This window comes from Mastigoproctus giganteus, chromosome 3, assembly GCF_048544385.1.
Source record: "Mastigoproctus giganteus isolate SK-2022 chromosome 3, ASM4854438v1, whole genome shotgun sequence".
Classification (NCBI taxonomy): Eukaryota; Metazoa; Arthropoda; class Arachnida; order Uropygi; family Thelyphonidae; genus Mastigoproctus; species Mastigoproctus giganteus.
The window spans coordinates 59,805,930-59,824,048 of NC_143577.1; the positions used below are offsets into that span (position 1 = coordinate 59,805,930).

The 18,119-nt window shown below is 36.4% G+C and overlaps 1 protein-coding gene across 5 annotated transcripts in view; it reads right to left on the reverse strand.

Moving 5' to 3' along the window:
* The window catches only part of LOC150088045 (gamma-aminobutyric acid receptor subunit beta-like), an 863,205-nt gene that overhangs the window by 277,268 nt on the left and 567,818 nt on the right, over window positions 1-18,119 (reverse strand). For all 5 annotated transcript variants that reach the window (XM_090369305.1, XM_090369303.1, XM_090369307.1 and 2 more), the window contains exons 6-7: window positions 16,122-16,259; window positions 6,958-7,451 (exon numbers count right to left, since the gene is read on the reverse strand). In XM_090369305.1, the coding sequence (XP_090225431.1) occupies window positions 6,958-7,451; window positions 16,122-16,259 (632 nt within the window). The remainder of the gene's footprint in view (window positions 1-6,957; window positions 7,452-16,121; window positions 16,260-18,119) is intronic.

The following is an 18,119-nucleotide window of genomic DNA, read 5'->3' on the forward strand; positions in this document are numbered from 1 at the left end:
TGCTCAATAATTTTTATAATGGCAAGATGATGCAGGTAATATGAAAAAGGCAGAGGAGTTGTTGAAGCGGTTTCTCTAAATGGAGGAAGTATTCAATGAAACTTCCAGTGTTATTACAAGTATGAAAAAGATGTTAAAGAGAGGATAAACGGTGCAGTTTCCGAAATTAAGAAGATTATGCATTATCACTAAAATTGACAGTAGATAACAGAACATTAAGTGAAAAATATGTTAAGTAAAATGTTAAGCTGTCCTTAGGATTCTTAATATATGATTCAGCATTGTATAGCTAGTAACATATATTAAGATTTATGAAATAAATTTTGGAATTTATAAGGAACAAAGAAATATAAAGAGTGAAAACAAGTGCTGATTCGTAAGATCAGGAATTAAAAACGTTGCATTTCTGTTTGAATAGTTAATATTCTGTAGCTATTTCTCTGATAGAAATGAAATCATTGATCTGTAAAGAAAATAATTTTATAATTTTATACATTTAGACAATTTAAAACAGGAACTTTGGAATACGTTTTAGGACATTTTACGTAAACTGTTTAGTTTGTTGCAGACGTTTATCAGAATACGAAGAATAAATTTGAATAATATAAAGAAACATTAAAAGCATCTGTTTTTTTGTTTTTTTTTTGTAATATTTGGGATAATCATGTGAAATATCGTAATTACAATAAAATTCATATTGCTAAATCTTAGTAGGACGTGTAGTTTCATTCATGGAAAAATGAGTGTTCCGTACAAAGCACAGTAATGGAACTAAACTTTCAACACGTTTTGTTATTCTTGTATTATATAAATGACATAAAACACATAACAGTTACTATTTGTTTATTGATACAATTCCGCCGAAAAAATTACGCATTCCTTTAATTTAAGTATTCTATGATAGTCAGACCATACATTCTCTTTCATATTTAAATATGAAATTCGAAACGAAATATTCCAGTATCACTTGGTATTTCTAGAGACAGAATATTTTTAAATATTAAAATTAATAGTAATGCTAATTATGCAATTTTAGAATACACATATTTACACATATCGTTCGTAGTGCTACCATTTTTCGAAGTAAATCCAAATAAATTGATTATACGGTAGTTGAAACAGATAAATAATATTTTGGAAAGGAAATATTTTAAAAAATAATATTTTATAAGCAAGTGGCATTATTAAAATTTTGAAAGTAGCGGTCACTTACATGGAATGATACCTGATAACTGCACTGATTCAAATAATTCTGGGGGCCAAATATTCTATGCTCGGTTGGTCTGTTTTTCTTGAAGAACAAAAATCCGTTTTCGTGGAGAGTGTGAGGACATGAAACCTTCGCTCGAGAATGACAACTCTGCCAAGGTGTGAAGTAGGAAATAGCCCATAAAAATTCCTCTCATCCTGACAAGATTCCAAGCCTTTTGTGCACGATGTAAAGTACAACGATTGTAACTAACAGGTACCCGCAAAAGTCCAGAATATGTGAGATTGGTTGAATGAACTCCTTCGTCGGTGGAATGGCCGAGATGGACAGCTTGTTTAGTCACCTCGTTATCCAGATCCTCAAACACTAAGAATTTGTTTCTTTGAGGAAATTTTAAAAATTCCGTGTTCAAAACACCACTCACAACAAGTTTACTAGTGCTAAAAGCAGGATAAAATTAGTCACACTTGACATACTGGTAGCGGAAGTAGACCTGTAGGGTCTAGTTTGTGTATGTGTTCTCGCATCGCTGGTGTAATGCCACATTGTGATTCAATAATTGTATCAGAAGAATTTTAATTTATGTTTCGGGTACCAAACGTATTTGTCGGAGGTCCTAGATATCACAGTAAATTTAACTAACTGTCGATTATTCAGATTCTCTGATACAAACTGCAAAGAGGGATTAGTGACGACAGATAAGTAACGATAGAAGTCATGCTGTTTTTGCAAGAACGAACTGAGATAAGGGAAGCGATGGTTGGGGATAATTGTATCGCATACTTGTATTTTTTTAGTGCTGTTTTTCGATGAAATTGGCCTACAGTTGTTTGCAGAAATCGTAGAATATTTCCTAAATATAGACTTAATATTTACTTTCTTGAAATGAGTAGATACTTTTCGTTTTTGAGAGACAGATTTAAGAGAGTAGGGAGGTAAGATAATTTTTGTAAACGAATTAAAATCACCATGTGGTACTAAAATATGTCTGAGGATATCTTAAGAGGGTGTTGTTGAGATTAAGCTTAGTGAAATATTTAAGATTTTCTCTCTTACACACACTATATATATATAATTTAAATAGCAATCATCGATTTATTCACCTCTTGGAATACTCGGCTTGATACTGGAAAATTCATTATACGAAAATCATATTTAGAAAAACTCAATCAGACTTAATTCACCTGATTCCTTAATCGCATCATGCTTCGTGCACAAATAGCAAAAACCTGAAGACAAAGATCCACCGACAAAAAGTTTATACATTTATAACAACATTTACTATAAAGTATTATTTCTTACAAAATGTTCGGTTGTACGAGTACCTATCCTTAAATGTTTGGTTGCATTATGTTGAGCAAATGTGACTCTTTACATCATCTGAGTAAAACCACAGTGCCTACTTAACAAAGGAAAGATATTTATTTTTACTAGTTATTACGAGTAACATGCTCTCACTTTTTCTGTAATTTATGGGGATGTGCTATATAGTGTTAAAAAAGTAAGATTTCTCCAGTGAAGAATACGCATGCTTTATATCTGTGACCCGAAATTATTCATAGTCATACGAAGGAACTACCGATTAGACACTGATTTCAGAAGTGGATATGGTAATGGAACTGTATTTCCTAACAAGATAAAAACAAATTTGACTTTAATTATAATCTGTTAGTCATTGTTAATACGATCTTTGTTCACTAGCGGCCTTGTAAAATGTATAAATTGAACATCAGTAAATCGTTAAGAATAGTTTTAAATTGAATATAACAAAACGGAATAAAAGATAAAATATAGAGAACTACAGACATTTTATTACAGCATAATTAACAAACAATTTCTACGTGCCTTAACTGCTATGTATTTCCTTAGTAGTGTCCATAATCAGGAATAATATTATCATCAGTTTTACGTGTTTAATGGCAAGAAAGTTTTTTTACTGGTGTAATATTTGTTGAGTCTGTGTAAGATTTATCAACTTGTACAGTTATTCTTTTTTAGAAGTTGAATGAATATAATTTTAGGTGTATTTTTGTGATATGTGTAAAAAACATTGAATCTAAAAAACTATATTTAATTTCGTGTGATGTCTCTCCAATTACATAGCCCAAATAAATTTTAATTTATGCATTTTTTCGCTCTTACAGAACAAAATATTTAGATAATAAAATATGGCAGTCTGGATTATTTAAAGCAGATATGATTTCAACAGAATTAATCATAATTAGGTGAAATGAATAATTCGCCATAGTAGAAACAATTATGCATTTATGAAATGAAATGGTTTCAAGGATTATTTCCTAATTTTATAGTTCCTTACGATTTCTTGGCGAAATTATTAGAAAGCTCTATTTTTAAATCAAAAACTGTTATTGGAAAAAAAAAGTTTAAACAAACCTGAAGGCAGTCTTAATTTCTATATATTTTTAATTAGTCACTAAAACTTTAAAAAATAAATAAATATCAGTATCTGCGCTTGTTTTTGATTTATCAACATGTACAAGCAAGGTTGATATGAACAGAGTTTAAAAGTTCATATAAAAGAATTTTAAGAATACTGAAATTTGCTTTAACTGTACACTATATTCTAATATCCAAAATATCGTTTAATGCGGATAATTATAGAGGTATATTACAGTATAGTACCTTAGAAAATTAATCTTGCTTTGTTCAACGTTTTCTCTCGTTAGTGGATTTGGTTCAAGATATTTATTAATTGCATATTTGAAAAGCACAATTACACAGATCTTGTTTATATTAATCACTAATCTTAATATTTATTATTTGTAGTTGACTGTAAGTGCAAGGTGATACATATTCATAATATGCAACAACACAAGTAAGAGGGGTGTTCTTTTCCACTGTAGCAAAGATGAAAACTAAATTCACTCTCCACTCTCTAATATCAAAAATGTATTTGAAATAAAAAAAGCATAAGCCTTCTTATGTTATATGAAACTCAATACTAACTTACATACTGAACAGCGTGTTATTTGTATAACAGGTTGACATTTTCTACAGATTTTCATAACTTCTTTCATTAAGGTTATCTAGAGATCTAGGTTATGCACTAAAATTATCTGTGGTTCTTATAAGAATAATATAATTTAATGATTTTCATCTTTATTGCACAGTGCCTTTATGATCTGTATATAATTATGACTATGTTAAAATTACAATTACTATTATAAATTTTTGGTTCAAGATATATATTTCACAGAATTAGTACATAAGCTTTATGAGAAAGATTTATTATACAAATACATAACTATAATTTACTGGTAGAAATTTAAGCATTCGCTTCTTCTTGGCGATCAATAATTAAAGTTTAAAATGATTATATATATATCTATATGAAACAGTTCAGCAATATGTCAAGTATCACATGGATGGAAAACGTTAAAAAAAAAAAAAAAAACGGAAGAAATTAGAAATGTGGTGAAGTTTCTTATCCAACAACCAACCACAACAATAATATGTTATATATTAAAATATTACAGCTAACCATTATGGAGAATTCAATGGCATTTTCCATTATATACTGATTTATAATGCATTATTACAGACTAGATACACAGCACCGAATTTCCACTGATGATATAATTATATCCATATTTGAAAATTTGCTTGTTGTGTGATAACTCTCAAATACGGACAAAAACGATCACGCGGATAAGCTCTTCATTAAATTAAATTTATAGGGAAATAACACGTCTACATATGATTAACTTATGATACATCAACTATCAACGTTTGGAAACATTTACATAGATTCAATGTAAAATTCTTGTGATTATGCCAAAATAATTCGAAATATTCGTTTATTCCTTCTTGGATGTATAAAATGCAAAAGAATAAGTAACAGGAAAACAATGTTTTCATTTGATTTAAAGGAAAATTATTAGGGGAAGGGAAACTAAATCGAGTGATCATGAACCGTATTGACAAATCAGTTTTCTTGAGAACGTGAATGATTCTATTTTCTATATTGTTTCTATTTTCCTCAACCAGATCATGTAAAGCAACGGTACTGGTAGAGATGTTTTCATCCCCATATGATATTCCAGTAAGGTTTAACAATACTTTATACTTGCTCTACTGAATCTTCATCATATTTTCTTCATATCAGAATCAAATGACAAAATACTCATTAACCTTAAAAAAACTGATATTAGAGCTGAACTTATGCTCATATTCATATTTATAATGATCGTAATTATAATATTTATAAATTGGCAAACAAATCAAATATCATCAGATTCAAGGATTGTTCAATTAATAAAAACGTTTAAATCAAGTGAATTAAAGTTGTCGATAATAATCATAGTTTTTTCTTATTTTATATGGTCATAATTATACACATACTGGAAAAAAAATTAGAATGGAGTGGAGCACAACCACAAAATGATCAGAATTCATTAGAACTCCGTGATGCTCATACTTAACAGCAATCCTCATAAGTAACATAAAAGATTAATATAGTATAGATAATAAATATTTGCACAGCTAATACCTTTCTACTGGTTGTCACCACTTTTCCAAAACCATTCCTATCTAAGGAACTTTCCACATTAACGTATCTGATTACGGTATTATTACAAACGTTATTCAATAAAGTGAGGATTCAGTTTAATACAGTAAGAGGTAACTTTTGGTTTTGCTTGGTTAATTGAATCAAATCTGTGGATCAAATCGGTCAGCTACTATCGATGAAAGGAATTAACATTTTAAGTGTTAACTGAAAATAAATTTTAGTGGAAGGAATATTAGTATCTTTTTTTTTTCTTTGATATTCTAAAATAGAATTGCTGTTATAAGATTAATATGGGCGTTTATCAGTGAAGGATGCTATATCTTTATTTATACGACTTAAATGCTTGATATTCGTACAATTGCTAAATCTTTGTCATATTTCGGTGCTCCTACTGATGAGAGAGGAAATAATCATTGAAAGCATGGTTGGGAAAATGGTTAAATGATATGAATTTTAATGAATATATATAATATTTCTTACATCACTTATCCAACACCGCATTGTTCTGTGCTGCTACAGCTGCTGGTTGCAGCAGCAAGACAGCACTACCAATAGTCCTGCATTAATTACATTATTTTTTTTTATACTGAAAACAGTGTTGGAAATATAAATGAAATTCTATTTATTAGTTCTTTAGAAATTCGAGCTATGTAATTAAGTCGGAGTTGAATTGTATGATTTCAGATTTTCATACATGGAATACAAAATCCGTATTTCAAATTTATCATTTAAAAAGTTGCAGTACTTTGAGGCTGAAACATTTAAAATTCTGAATTCTGCAACAGAAGGAACCGCCAAAAACAAATTGTTTCGGTTCGGAAAAAGAAATATGATGTAAGTTTACTTTAAATAAGATTTTGCAGTGATTACTAGTTTGCAAGCAACACACTGAATTTATATCTGCATGTGTATTGGTTTTGTTATGATCAAAGATAGTCTAGAAACTCATAGCAGTTTAAGGCAGACATTTTTCTAAGAATCGCAATTTATACCCTTATTCTAACGATATTAGCATTCGTTTTCAGAAAGAGCAAGAAATGTTTATGGAATTTTATGTTTTCTTCTTTGCTACATCTGGTTGGGTAAATTCTCTAACACAATCATGCAGTACATTTAATATATAATGCATTTAGTTCCATGCAATACAATGCTGTGACAAAGACACCTACCAATAAAAGCAAACACTACATAAATAATATAAAAATTGGTACTTTACATTTCTTACCGCCGTTTTCACCATAGTTACTTCTGCGTTCCCAGGAAGGAGTACTGCTTCTCCAGCACCACATCGCTCCTGCGCTCCTTCAGCCGCTGCTGCAGCTGCAACACAACGCTGTCGATGTTCTTGAGCCATCTTTGCCATCTGTTGGTTTCTGGTTTTACGCATTGAGATTCGCTTTCCCAAATATCCAACAGTGGCATATTCAAGGAGGGAGGCAAACACCATGACGAAACATGTGCCCAGATAGACGTCAATACTTTTGACGTATGAAATTTTGGGTAAGGCGGAATTTGTACTGGACATCAGCGTTGTCATGGTCAACACTGTTGTTACACCTAAGGCTACTCTAGCTGGAGTGGCGTTACGATGAAGCCAAAACGAGACCCATGAAATGATTACGATTAGGCCCGCTGGAATGTAGATTTGAATCAAGTAGTAGCCCATACTGCGGACAAATTGAATTTCGCATACTAATCTTGAATAATTGCCTATAAAAAAGAAAATATTCTTTTAAAACACTTAATTTCATTTTCATATAAAAATATTTTAATTTTGAAACATGTTATTTTATTTTGTATTATTTATATATTGTTTTTCAATTGATAAAATGAAACATTATTCACATTACATAAATAACAATTCTAATATAATTTTATCAGTGTTTTGCAACTTTTCTTTATTTGTTAATTTTAATATATTGTTGATTATAATATATTGTAAGATCTCTACAGTGGTTCCCACCTGTGTGACTCAGCACATTCATCTGACGAAACCCTTTTCAAGTGTGCCTTGAGATTAGGAAAATCACCACCGAGTTCAGTGGCAATTACTGTTTTAGAGTGTGCCGTAAATAAGCGTCTTTTAACTTCAGATGTGAAGTTAAAAGACGCTTGGCTTACTCTTTATCAAGAGTAAGCCAAGGCTTTGTCACTCAAGCCATCTTCATGGCTTACTCTTTATCAAGAGTAAGCCATGAAGATGGCTTGAATGACAAAAGATAGGGAATCACTGCTCTAAACAATCGAATTCATTGAGAAATATACGAAGAATCCGAATGACATTGCATTTTCATATTTTTAGTTTCAGCTTGTGAGAAACTAACTGATAATGGGTTGTTGATAGAGGCGATTTTTGTTAAGAATATTATAATAATGTTATAAAACAGACGATCGATGTTGTGATATCATCCGATTGGTTCCACATATAGTGTCAAATGTATTAACAAATTCCGTTTTGCTTCCTTTTGGCTTTGGCTGTTAGCTGAAGTCGCCTACAGTGATGGTCTGGTGGGTCAGTCTAAAGTGCTTCCCAGCCACATGTGAAGTTTTTTTCTTCGATTTCTCTTTGCATAGTGTAGGTAGATTACGGTTGCTTGAGTCAAGCACAAAGAGGCAGATGACTTCGAGATTCTGAGTTACTGATATCTGCATATCGATATCTACAAGCTGTTGTTTATTCTTTTATGAAATATCAATGCTTCTACCAAATGCCATGCAACAACTAAGTTTCTTATAAATTTTGAAACTTAGACCAAGGATCTTGAACTCTCATTAATGTGGTGCTCAAATGAATATTTGCCATCAAAAACTCACTCAAGGTTCCCAAAAACTGGAGAATTTTCGCTATAGAATTTATCAGAACGATTAGCCTATAATAGAGCAGTACATCGAAGACCGGAATATGTTTTGATATTGAGTAATAAAATTGCATGTATTCTATGATTGGCTTTGCCTGTTTTTTTTTTTTTTTTTTTATAAGAACCTGCCTTTTCAGAGAGGAAAAAGGACCGACTAATTCTGCCGCAATTTGATAAAAGCCTATAAAAACTCCTTCTGTCTTTGAGATTCAATCCGAGGTATGGAAGAACAGCGATAGTAACGGTTGTATTACCCGTGAGTTTTATTTTCGAAACTGAGCGAGCGATCACACAGTGCAAATATTACAGTGCTATTAAAAGGATGATTATAAGAGTTATTGGGGTTTATACGTAAGTGCATACCCCTCCAAGTTAATGGGCATTACATGCTGAGATAGCTTTGCATTAGGAACATTCCAAACTATGAATTCATGCGTTGTCGCTACCGCAGCTGCGTAGTGCACTGCTCTATATATGAACATTTAATGGGCCGATGCTCCCCACAAAGAACAGGGTGGACCGTGACGTAATCGAGTTTCAGGTTGTTGGGGCCAGCTTAAGTCGGGCACAGCCACCTTCCTCCAGTGTTCCTGTGTAGCTTTGTCTTTATCAAGAGTAAGCCAACCATGGAAGAGCTACCAACTAGAGGACCCGTGTAGGGCAACCACGTTTGTTGAGCAAAGGGAAAAGATGAAGATCCAACGTGCCATAGTGGAGCAGCTGACCACGTAATACAACATGGGGGTTGTATTAGCCAGTTTCAACGTAGACCATGCTTCCGACACTAGCGATTGGCTATCTCAGTTGTATTCCCACCTGGGTGTCCCTATTTACGACCTATCACAAACAAATGCGCATACAATGGGCAAAGAAGCAAAGATATTGGACAGCGAATGACAGGAAACGATTTGCGTTTCCAATGTATCATGCGGATGGGGCTTATTAGGATAAGACTCTCAAAAGATGCTGCATGAAGGTTGTGCAGCCCGAGTGGGGCACATAAGGGTTTGGACAGGGTTTCTTAACTTTGGGTCCATAGGTCCCTTGGGGGTCTCCATGGATAGATTTAAAGGGGTCCGTGAACTTCGATGAGAAAAAATAAATCTTTATTTTCACTAACTTTTACACAATCCCTGCAATCCTATCTCTGCAGACTGGTATGTCTTTAAAAAATAAAATTTAACTTGCCTAAATTTAAATGTATTGTCATGTTATTTAATGAATTAATAAAGAAGCTCATATATCACATTTGGTTTTTCTTAATATTTTGATAAATGTATTTCTGTACAATTGGTTTCCTTTGTAATCCTACGTATTTCATTTTATGCATTTAAAAATATTATTCTGAGAAAGGGTCCGTAGGCTTCACCAGACTTCCAAAGGGGTCCATGGCACAAAAGAGGTTAAGAACCCCTGGTGTAAAGCATATGAGTATGTATGAGACACTCTGGGCCTCCTGGTGACTATAATTTAGCTTATCACTGGAGACTCATACAGGTTCATCATTTCTGACCACGTGACAATTTTCCCGGACCATCCACTAAGGTATCTTTAAACAAGCGATCTGTAACGTTCCATGTTAGATAGCTGCAACGGCGCTGGACTGGTTCTACGAGCATTCAAGGGAGACTCAATCCTCCCATAATCACCAAACTCCCTCTTCCACTTGACATGCGTGGGACGTCAAGTAGCGAGCCATTCGGCACCTAAATCCAAAATCATGGAAAGTGTCGCTGGCATGGGTTAGCCGCTCTTCAGCACCACAGGGAGTATATGCCAACATGTTTCCATGCCACTCTTTGTTCGAGTGGTAGCGTAACCATTTGCCAGGTTCCAGTTACCTTGTTACTAGTTCAACGCTATCTCATTGTGCTATCTCGATATAATCACCAAGATCTTCTAACTACTATTGAACGGCAACATGCCTCGACTACACCATAGATCTGTCAAATGATCCCAAAGTAGAAAGGAACCGTCTCTCCGCTTACCTCCAACAAACTTGGCAGGCCCGCTGGGAGACCTCCAGCAAAGGTGCAATAACTAGAAAATTTCTACCCAACATATAGCTGGTATAACCGAATTATCCACCGTGGCTCTCACCAGGACTCTACACCACCTACCTGCTGACGGGACACGGGGCCATTATAGAAAAACTACAAGGATTTGGACTGAGTGATACACCGTTTTGCCTCTGTGGTGAACGTGAAACGTGGGAGCACCTAATGTACAGTTGCCCACTATATGAGGGCCTCTATTGCAGGTTCATTACTAGAACACAGTTAACCTCCGTAATCAAGAAGACCTCGCCATAACTGAAGTTTACACAAACAAGGCATTCGCGCAGCTGGCCCAGGACTTCTTCACAAGGAGAAGGACCCTCCTACAGCCTCAACCACCACTGCAGTAAACAATCATGCCGTGCAGATCAGCAGAATGTCTACACAACCACGAAAACCTTCCCAGATGATGAACTGATACCAGGGTGAAACAACCAAGGAATTAAAACTCACAACTGAGTCTACCTGAAGTCACAATCTCTATGACTACCGACAGATTTATCCACCTGACGAGACAATCTCATTCAATACATGAACATGACATGAATAAGTTAACTGGACCTGACCTGACCTGGAAGGGACCAACTAAAAAAAAAATAATAATAATAAACAAATAAATAAACAAAAATAATAAAAAAAGAAATCACAGTGACAACCCGATTAGACAACCTCATCCAGCACAGGCATTTGACAACCTGATCAAGACAACAATACTACCATGCAAGGGCTCAGCAAAAATGACTGCAGCACATTGCTGTCATCTAGATTTATGGCGATCTGGGCTGGTAACATTGACCAGCCTGCTTTCACTTCTATTCCTTGGCAGGGGGGGGGAGATGGCTCGCTGTCTTCTCCTCCTCCTCCTGCCATCCCCCTTTCCCTCTGGCGGGGCATGGACATGCCCCATTGACTACAGGGGCCATCTACCCTATCGGCCCCTTACTTCTCTTTCTTCCCCCAGCCTTCAGTCTCCCTACCCTTCTCTTTGACTATATACCGCGAAAGCCCCACGAATCCAAATTTAAATTAGCACCAAAATTATTGCCCGCCCCATTAGGCCTCTAGAACTTGTCATTTTAGCCTACAACCCCATGGTAATTTCGGGGAACAAACCCCACAGACTATCACGTAATAGCGATTTTGCAATTATGCCACCGCGATTATCTTTTTTTTTTTTTTTTTTTTTTTTTTATAGGACTCAGCCGCTGAAATCCCAGGAAATTAGGCGACGGAACCTGCCAGAGTATAATAAATTTCAAGGTACACCTGGCCAGCCTCCTCGTTGGCATAGTACGGACAACGTCGGGTCCCATCAGGGGCTCGACGGCCAATAGGCCAGAAGAACAATGGGCACAACATACTACAACAACACATGATCCACACACTTTTAAATCTCTGGTCTTGACAGAATACTGTCCCTCGATACAGCGAACACTCGCGGAGATGGAAGAAATTCCTGGTGCCTTTTGACCCTCAACATATTTTGACTACTATTGAATGCCGATTAATTTTAACCAATAACAATCAGGCATTTTAAAAAATATCGATTTTATTTATTTATTTATTTTTTTATGAGAACCCCACACACGAGAGGTATTAGAACCTATAGTACTTAGTACCGTGCTTGGGTTGGAGGTTGAGAAGACGAAAGAAGATATTTGTTGATATTGGACTTGAACTTCTGTAGATTGTAATTTTCAGGAAATACGTATGAAGGAAGGTTGTTCCAGAAAATGGCAGTTGAATGAATAAATGCGGAAGATGAAAAGTTGGTTCTGTGGGTTTGAAGTTGGACAGTAAATGGATGTTGGCTGGTGGCGGCACGTGTTCGGACTGTTTTGAAAGAGAGAGCGGGAATTATAGAAGCCAATTCAGAAGAACAGTGCCCTTGGAAGTATCTGTAGAAGAGGCATGCAGCAGAAACAGTGCGTCTATGAGAAAGCGAGTGGAGAGACTCTGTTAGAGATGAATCATTAATTAACCTAACTGCCCTCTTCTGAATGGAATCAAGAAGCCTGAGAGAGGTTTGGGGGCACCACCCCAGATGTGGGAACAATATTCCATGGCAGGGCGGATTTGCGATTTATACAGAGTGAGCAGCTGTTTTGAAGAAAAGTAACGCCGAGAGCGAAAGTGAAAACAAAGTTTTTTAGATGCAGAGGAAGCAATATTTGTAATGTGCTTGTGCCGAGAGAGATTAGAAGTCAGGGTAATCCCCAAAAGAGATATATCATTTTGCCTAGAAATCGGAGTGTCACTAAAGATAAGCATAGGAGCAGAAGAATCCTTTTTGCGAGACATAAGACAAGACTGAGTTTTAGAACGGTTGAAATCAACTAAGTTGTCTTTGCCCCACTGGAGAATTACCTGAAGATCGGCATTTAAGGAATTGGCAGCAGATTTTCGAGACCTTGAAGCTGATTGAGCAGGACAAGGTTTCTCAAAATCGAAAGTTGAATGCAATGTGCTATCATCGACAAAACTATGGATAGGATTTCCAGTCAATGGAAGAAGGTCATTGATATACAAGAGGAAAAGAGTGGGGAAAAGAACTGAACCTTGGGGGACACCGGCATTAGTGGAGAAGTTAGAAGACAGAGAGCCATCTACCGTCACCCTCATTGAGCGATCAGAGAGAAAACTGGATAACCAATTACTAAAAACAGTTGGCAAACCATAAGATGGAAGCTTGTTTAGAAGACTTTTATGCCAAACACGATCAAAAGCCTTTGAGATGTCAAGAGCAACTACCTGTGTTTCACCGAACCTTTCCATTGAATTAGTCCATAAATGAGTAACATAAGCCAGAATATCACCAGTGGATCGACACTGACGGAATCCATACTGGCGATCGTTGATCAGACGGAAGGTTTCTAGGTAGTTTAAGAGTTGGCGGTTAATTGATTTCTCCATTACTTTAGAAAGAGTAGAAGTAATTGCAATGGGACGATAATTGGACGGGAGGGATTTGTCACCCTTTTTAGGAACTGGCTGGATATGAGCAAATTTCCAAGCAGAAGGAGGAAAAACACCTTTGGAATAAGAAAGTAAAAAAAGGCGGCAAAGAATGGGAGTAAGTTCAGGAGCACAGGTTTTGAGAACCAGTGGAGAAATACCATCAGGACCTGGAGCTTTCTTAGCATCAAGATTCATCAAAATCTTTCTGATATCCTTTTGACGGAAGACCACAGGAGGCATTGAATGGAGCGTGTTAGGAATGGTGGGAGGTGTTTTACCAAGATCATTAATACATGAGCTAGAAGAAAATGGGATGCTAGCAGGTCAGCTTTATCCTTGGCTGAAGTGACAACAGAACCATCTGGTTTGGACAGAGGTGGGAGTAGAGATGGGCAAAAGTTGCGGCCAATAGCTTTGGCAAGAGACCAGAATGCTCGGCTACCATTAGGGCAAGAAGCAAGTTTTCTACTCTTAGCCTGTTCAAACTCTAGTTTGGACTGATTAATAACTGCTTTACAATTGTTGCGAGCTTTGTGTAGGCAGAAAATGAAACTGAAGAATTAGAAACAAGCCAATTACGATATGCAACATTCTTCTCTTGGACAGCCTTAGCACATTTATTGGAAAACGTAAGGTTTAGATAAAGGACGAGATTTTAAAGTGGAGTGTGGGATAAAGGATTCCATTCCTGCAAGAATAATTTCACTGACACGATCTGAGCAAACGTTGACATCAGAAGTTTTGAAACAGACCAAGGAAAAGAAGAAAAGAAGTCTCGCAGGTCATCCCATTTTGCATTCTTGTAATGCCAAACAATACGAGGTTCGGAATAGCCATGAGAAAAAGGACCCATTGGAGAAGAGACAATCACCAAGTTGTGATCTGAAGTGCCTAAAGGACCTCTCACTTCGACCTTGTACTTAGAAGGGTTGTTTGTGAGAAAAAGATCAAGCGTATTGGCTGTATGATTAGGATTGTCCGGTATTCTTGTAGGTAAATGAACAATCTGTGTTAGGTCATTAGAAATTGCAAAAGCCTCAGCATCTCGACCTGCTGGGTCGGTGTGACTAGAAAACGGAAGCCAGTTGTGAACGTTAAAATCACCAAGGAAAATTACCTCACTGTTAGGAAAGTTGGACTGGAGAAAGTCAAAGAGCTCCAAGTGATTAGTGGAGTTGGGAGAACGGTAGAGACAACAGATGAATTTGACACAATGAAGTAGAGAGATTTTAAGCCAGAGAAGATCAAAGAGAGGAGATTCCAAATTGCCAAGTCTCTGACAGGGAATATCAGAACGGACATATGCACAAGTACCACCTTTGAGGCGAAAGGAATCATACAACAAATAATTTGGACATCTGAGATGAGCAGTAGTTGAATAAACTGATAACTGAGATTCAGTCAGAAAAAGTACATGGAGTTTGGAAGACTGCAAGTGGAAATGGACATCGTTGAGATTGGAATTGAGACCACATATATTTGTGAAATGAATTAGAAAGTCCTTGGGAGGTTTAGATCTTTGCGCAGATAAGCTTGCTCTATTATTTTGACAATTCACGGTGTATTCAATAGTAAGAAAAAGTGGGTGGGACATACTGTATGAAGTAATGAAATTTTTGGATATGGCGTACATGTGGTAAGAATATACCCAGATCCTTGACATAACGTGGCCTCGACAATGCTCCCCGCATACACACTACTCGGACTCCCTCCAGTCACTATCTGGCAGAGTAGAGGTAGCAAGATTATACACTAGCTGATCCGGAAGCCTCCTAGAGAGTTACCAATAGGTTTGGTCCGGTGTACTATCTAGCGGCCGGCCTGCGAACACCGTTTTAGAGCTGTACCCTCGAAATGTAAGGAATATTGGATCTCGCCACGACATTCATCATAACCTCAAAAATCATCAATCATACTGCATGATGGAACAGATAGGGAAGGGTGGTCGGAACTTAGCTCTAGAAACTAAACATGGGTTCCACCACTTCAAGCCTCCAATAAGCAAAGTGATGGTATTTCACCGGTCGATGAGAGTCATCTACCACCTAGTTCTGCCTGGTAACATAGAGGGGCGGCGTTCCTCCATGTGGTGTGGGCGCCACACCTCGACCCCTGCTTACGTTGGTTCACACCTGGGTGGTCACCCACCATATACTTGTGCATGGAGGTTACCCAGGATTACTAAACGTCCCACCAACGTGAAGGTGCAAGCAGAGGATTTGGCTGTCATAGACCGTCCGGACTTCGCCGAAATTGGGTCCACTTGACTTGAGTGTCACTCGAATATCAGTTCCATCAGCGTTTTAGACTCCCAGGTAGCAAGAACAGCTTGTCTGTCATATCTGAGAGAATGTCTGTGACAACCTCAAGGACTTATATTCAATATGCAATATTAATTTTTAAAATTCTATTTTTTTTAAAAAAACAACACATTAATTATTGAATGTCTGAAAAAAAAAAACCATTTGGTGCCTTACAATCACCTACAATAATAATGTTTTGCTCACCTGTCGAAAGTGATTCTTCTTTTGCATCTTGTCTATGTCCTAAAACTTTGAACTGAGGCAATTCAACGTCCGTAGACATACCAATGGACTTTTCACCATCTCCCCATTTATACCGAATATCTCTCATCGTGTACCCAACTGCAAAGAGAAAGGATCAACCACTTTTAGAATTCTAGTTAGCAATATTGACATTAATACAGGTTTGTTAATCCTTTTATTTTACCCATGAAAATGGGTAAAATAAAAGGATTAACAAACAGAACATACAAAAGAAGCCAATTAATTACAGTATTACATTAGAAAAGTTTGCACTAGGATAAATTAAATGTTTTCGAATAATTCTTCTGCAAAGCTTTTTCCATCCATTGGTTGGAAGTATTAGTATTAACAATGGCCACATGGCGCAAGGAAGCCTATGCCTTATGCTGCACCAGCCAAAAATAAAATATATATATATATAATAAAATAACAAAAAATAAATAAAATAATAAGAAGAAAATTTAAAAAAATAATAATAATCATTAAGAGAAAAGGAAATAGACAACCTATGCGTATCCCTCCTCCCAAAGCTAATTATCCAGCTGACCTTTGAATTTCCCCAAACTGCCACCAGTGTAGGTAACTTATTCCAATAATTTATACCTCACTGGCTAAAATAAAACTTCCTGCAATCCAGTCTAAACACCTTCTCCCATAACTTGAAATTATGGCTGCTTGTTCTAGAATCATTTATAACCATGAAAATTTCGTCTTCATTCATTTTTCTGGTCTTTCAGGGCCTTAAACACCTCAATCATTGTCTTTGAACCTCAATCAATTCTTCTCGAAGGTGCCTAGTTTCCAAGCTCTGCAACCGACATATTCGAAGTCTTTTCTCATATGTACGCCTTTTGCCGATATCACACGCTAGTTACCCATCTTTGGACCTGTAAAGAAGCTCAATATCTTTCTTTGGGTGCGGTCTCCATATTTGAACAAAGTATTCCAAGTGTGGTCTAACAATAGCCTTATATAATGGGATTATGACGTTCATATCTCTTCTCTTATTTCTTCTAGTAATTGTTCAATAAATCATCGATAGGACACCGTGGGCCATCCTTGCAACCATTCATTCATTTCATTTATTGAGTAAAGCAGCCTCTAGCCAAAAAAATCTGGAAAATCTGTCATACATATAGAAATAGTATAGTACAGTATACAATTATTTACAATACAAATTTCACATTCACATTACAAATCAACTGTTCTGTGCAATGGTCATCCCCTGAGCTACAGCACAACAACGTGACAAGTAGGCTACAGCAGAAACCGATGAACAGACACTGTTCACAGATGAGCACAAGCATCACATCCTAGAGATTGATCATCGCCGGTATTCTCCAAAACTTCTGTTGAGCTCTCTGGCTGCTGGTAGATGGCTGTTCGTTGAACAGCCATCTACCAGCAGCCAGAGAGCTGAAAGAGCTGAAAGAACGTGTTATTGCGGGATCAAATCCCAGAAAAACAACTAAGGCTTCTTGCCAAGTGCGTTGGCAGGAGCAGAAGTGGACACCCACCCATTAAGGAAACAGAGTACCAACATCATATCCACCTCTGCAAAGAATTTTCTCTGTTCCTATATAAAAATTAACATACTGTTCCATGTAAAGAAGATGGTACAGTCCACAAATTCATCCATTTTTCAACCTTAACTCCTTGCAACCAGTCTACAATTCTCGACCGTATGTCAATGTCCCTCATGTCTGACCATATCGTAACGCCTAAGTCCCTTTCCTCCACTACTGGCTTTAGTTAAACTCCGCCAAGTGTATAAGTTATTTTGAAGTTACTGTTCCCCAGGTCCAATACCTTACACTTTAATGGATTAAAGCATAGCTGCCATTTTTCTGAAGAAGCTCTTCTTGGCGGTGATAATTAACAACTCTACCAATCTTTACATCATCTGCAGATTTACACATCACGACCTCTATTCCTTGATCGATGTCATTTCTGAAAATC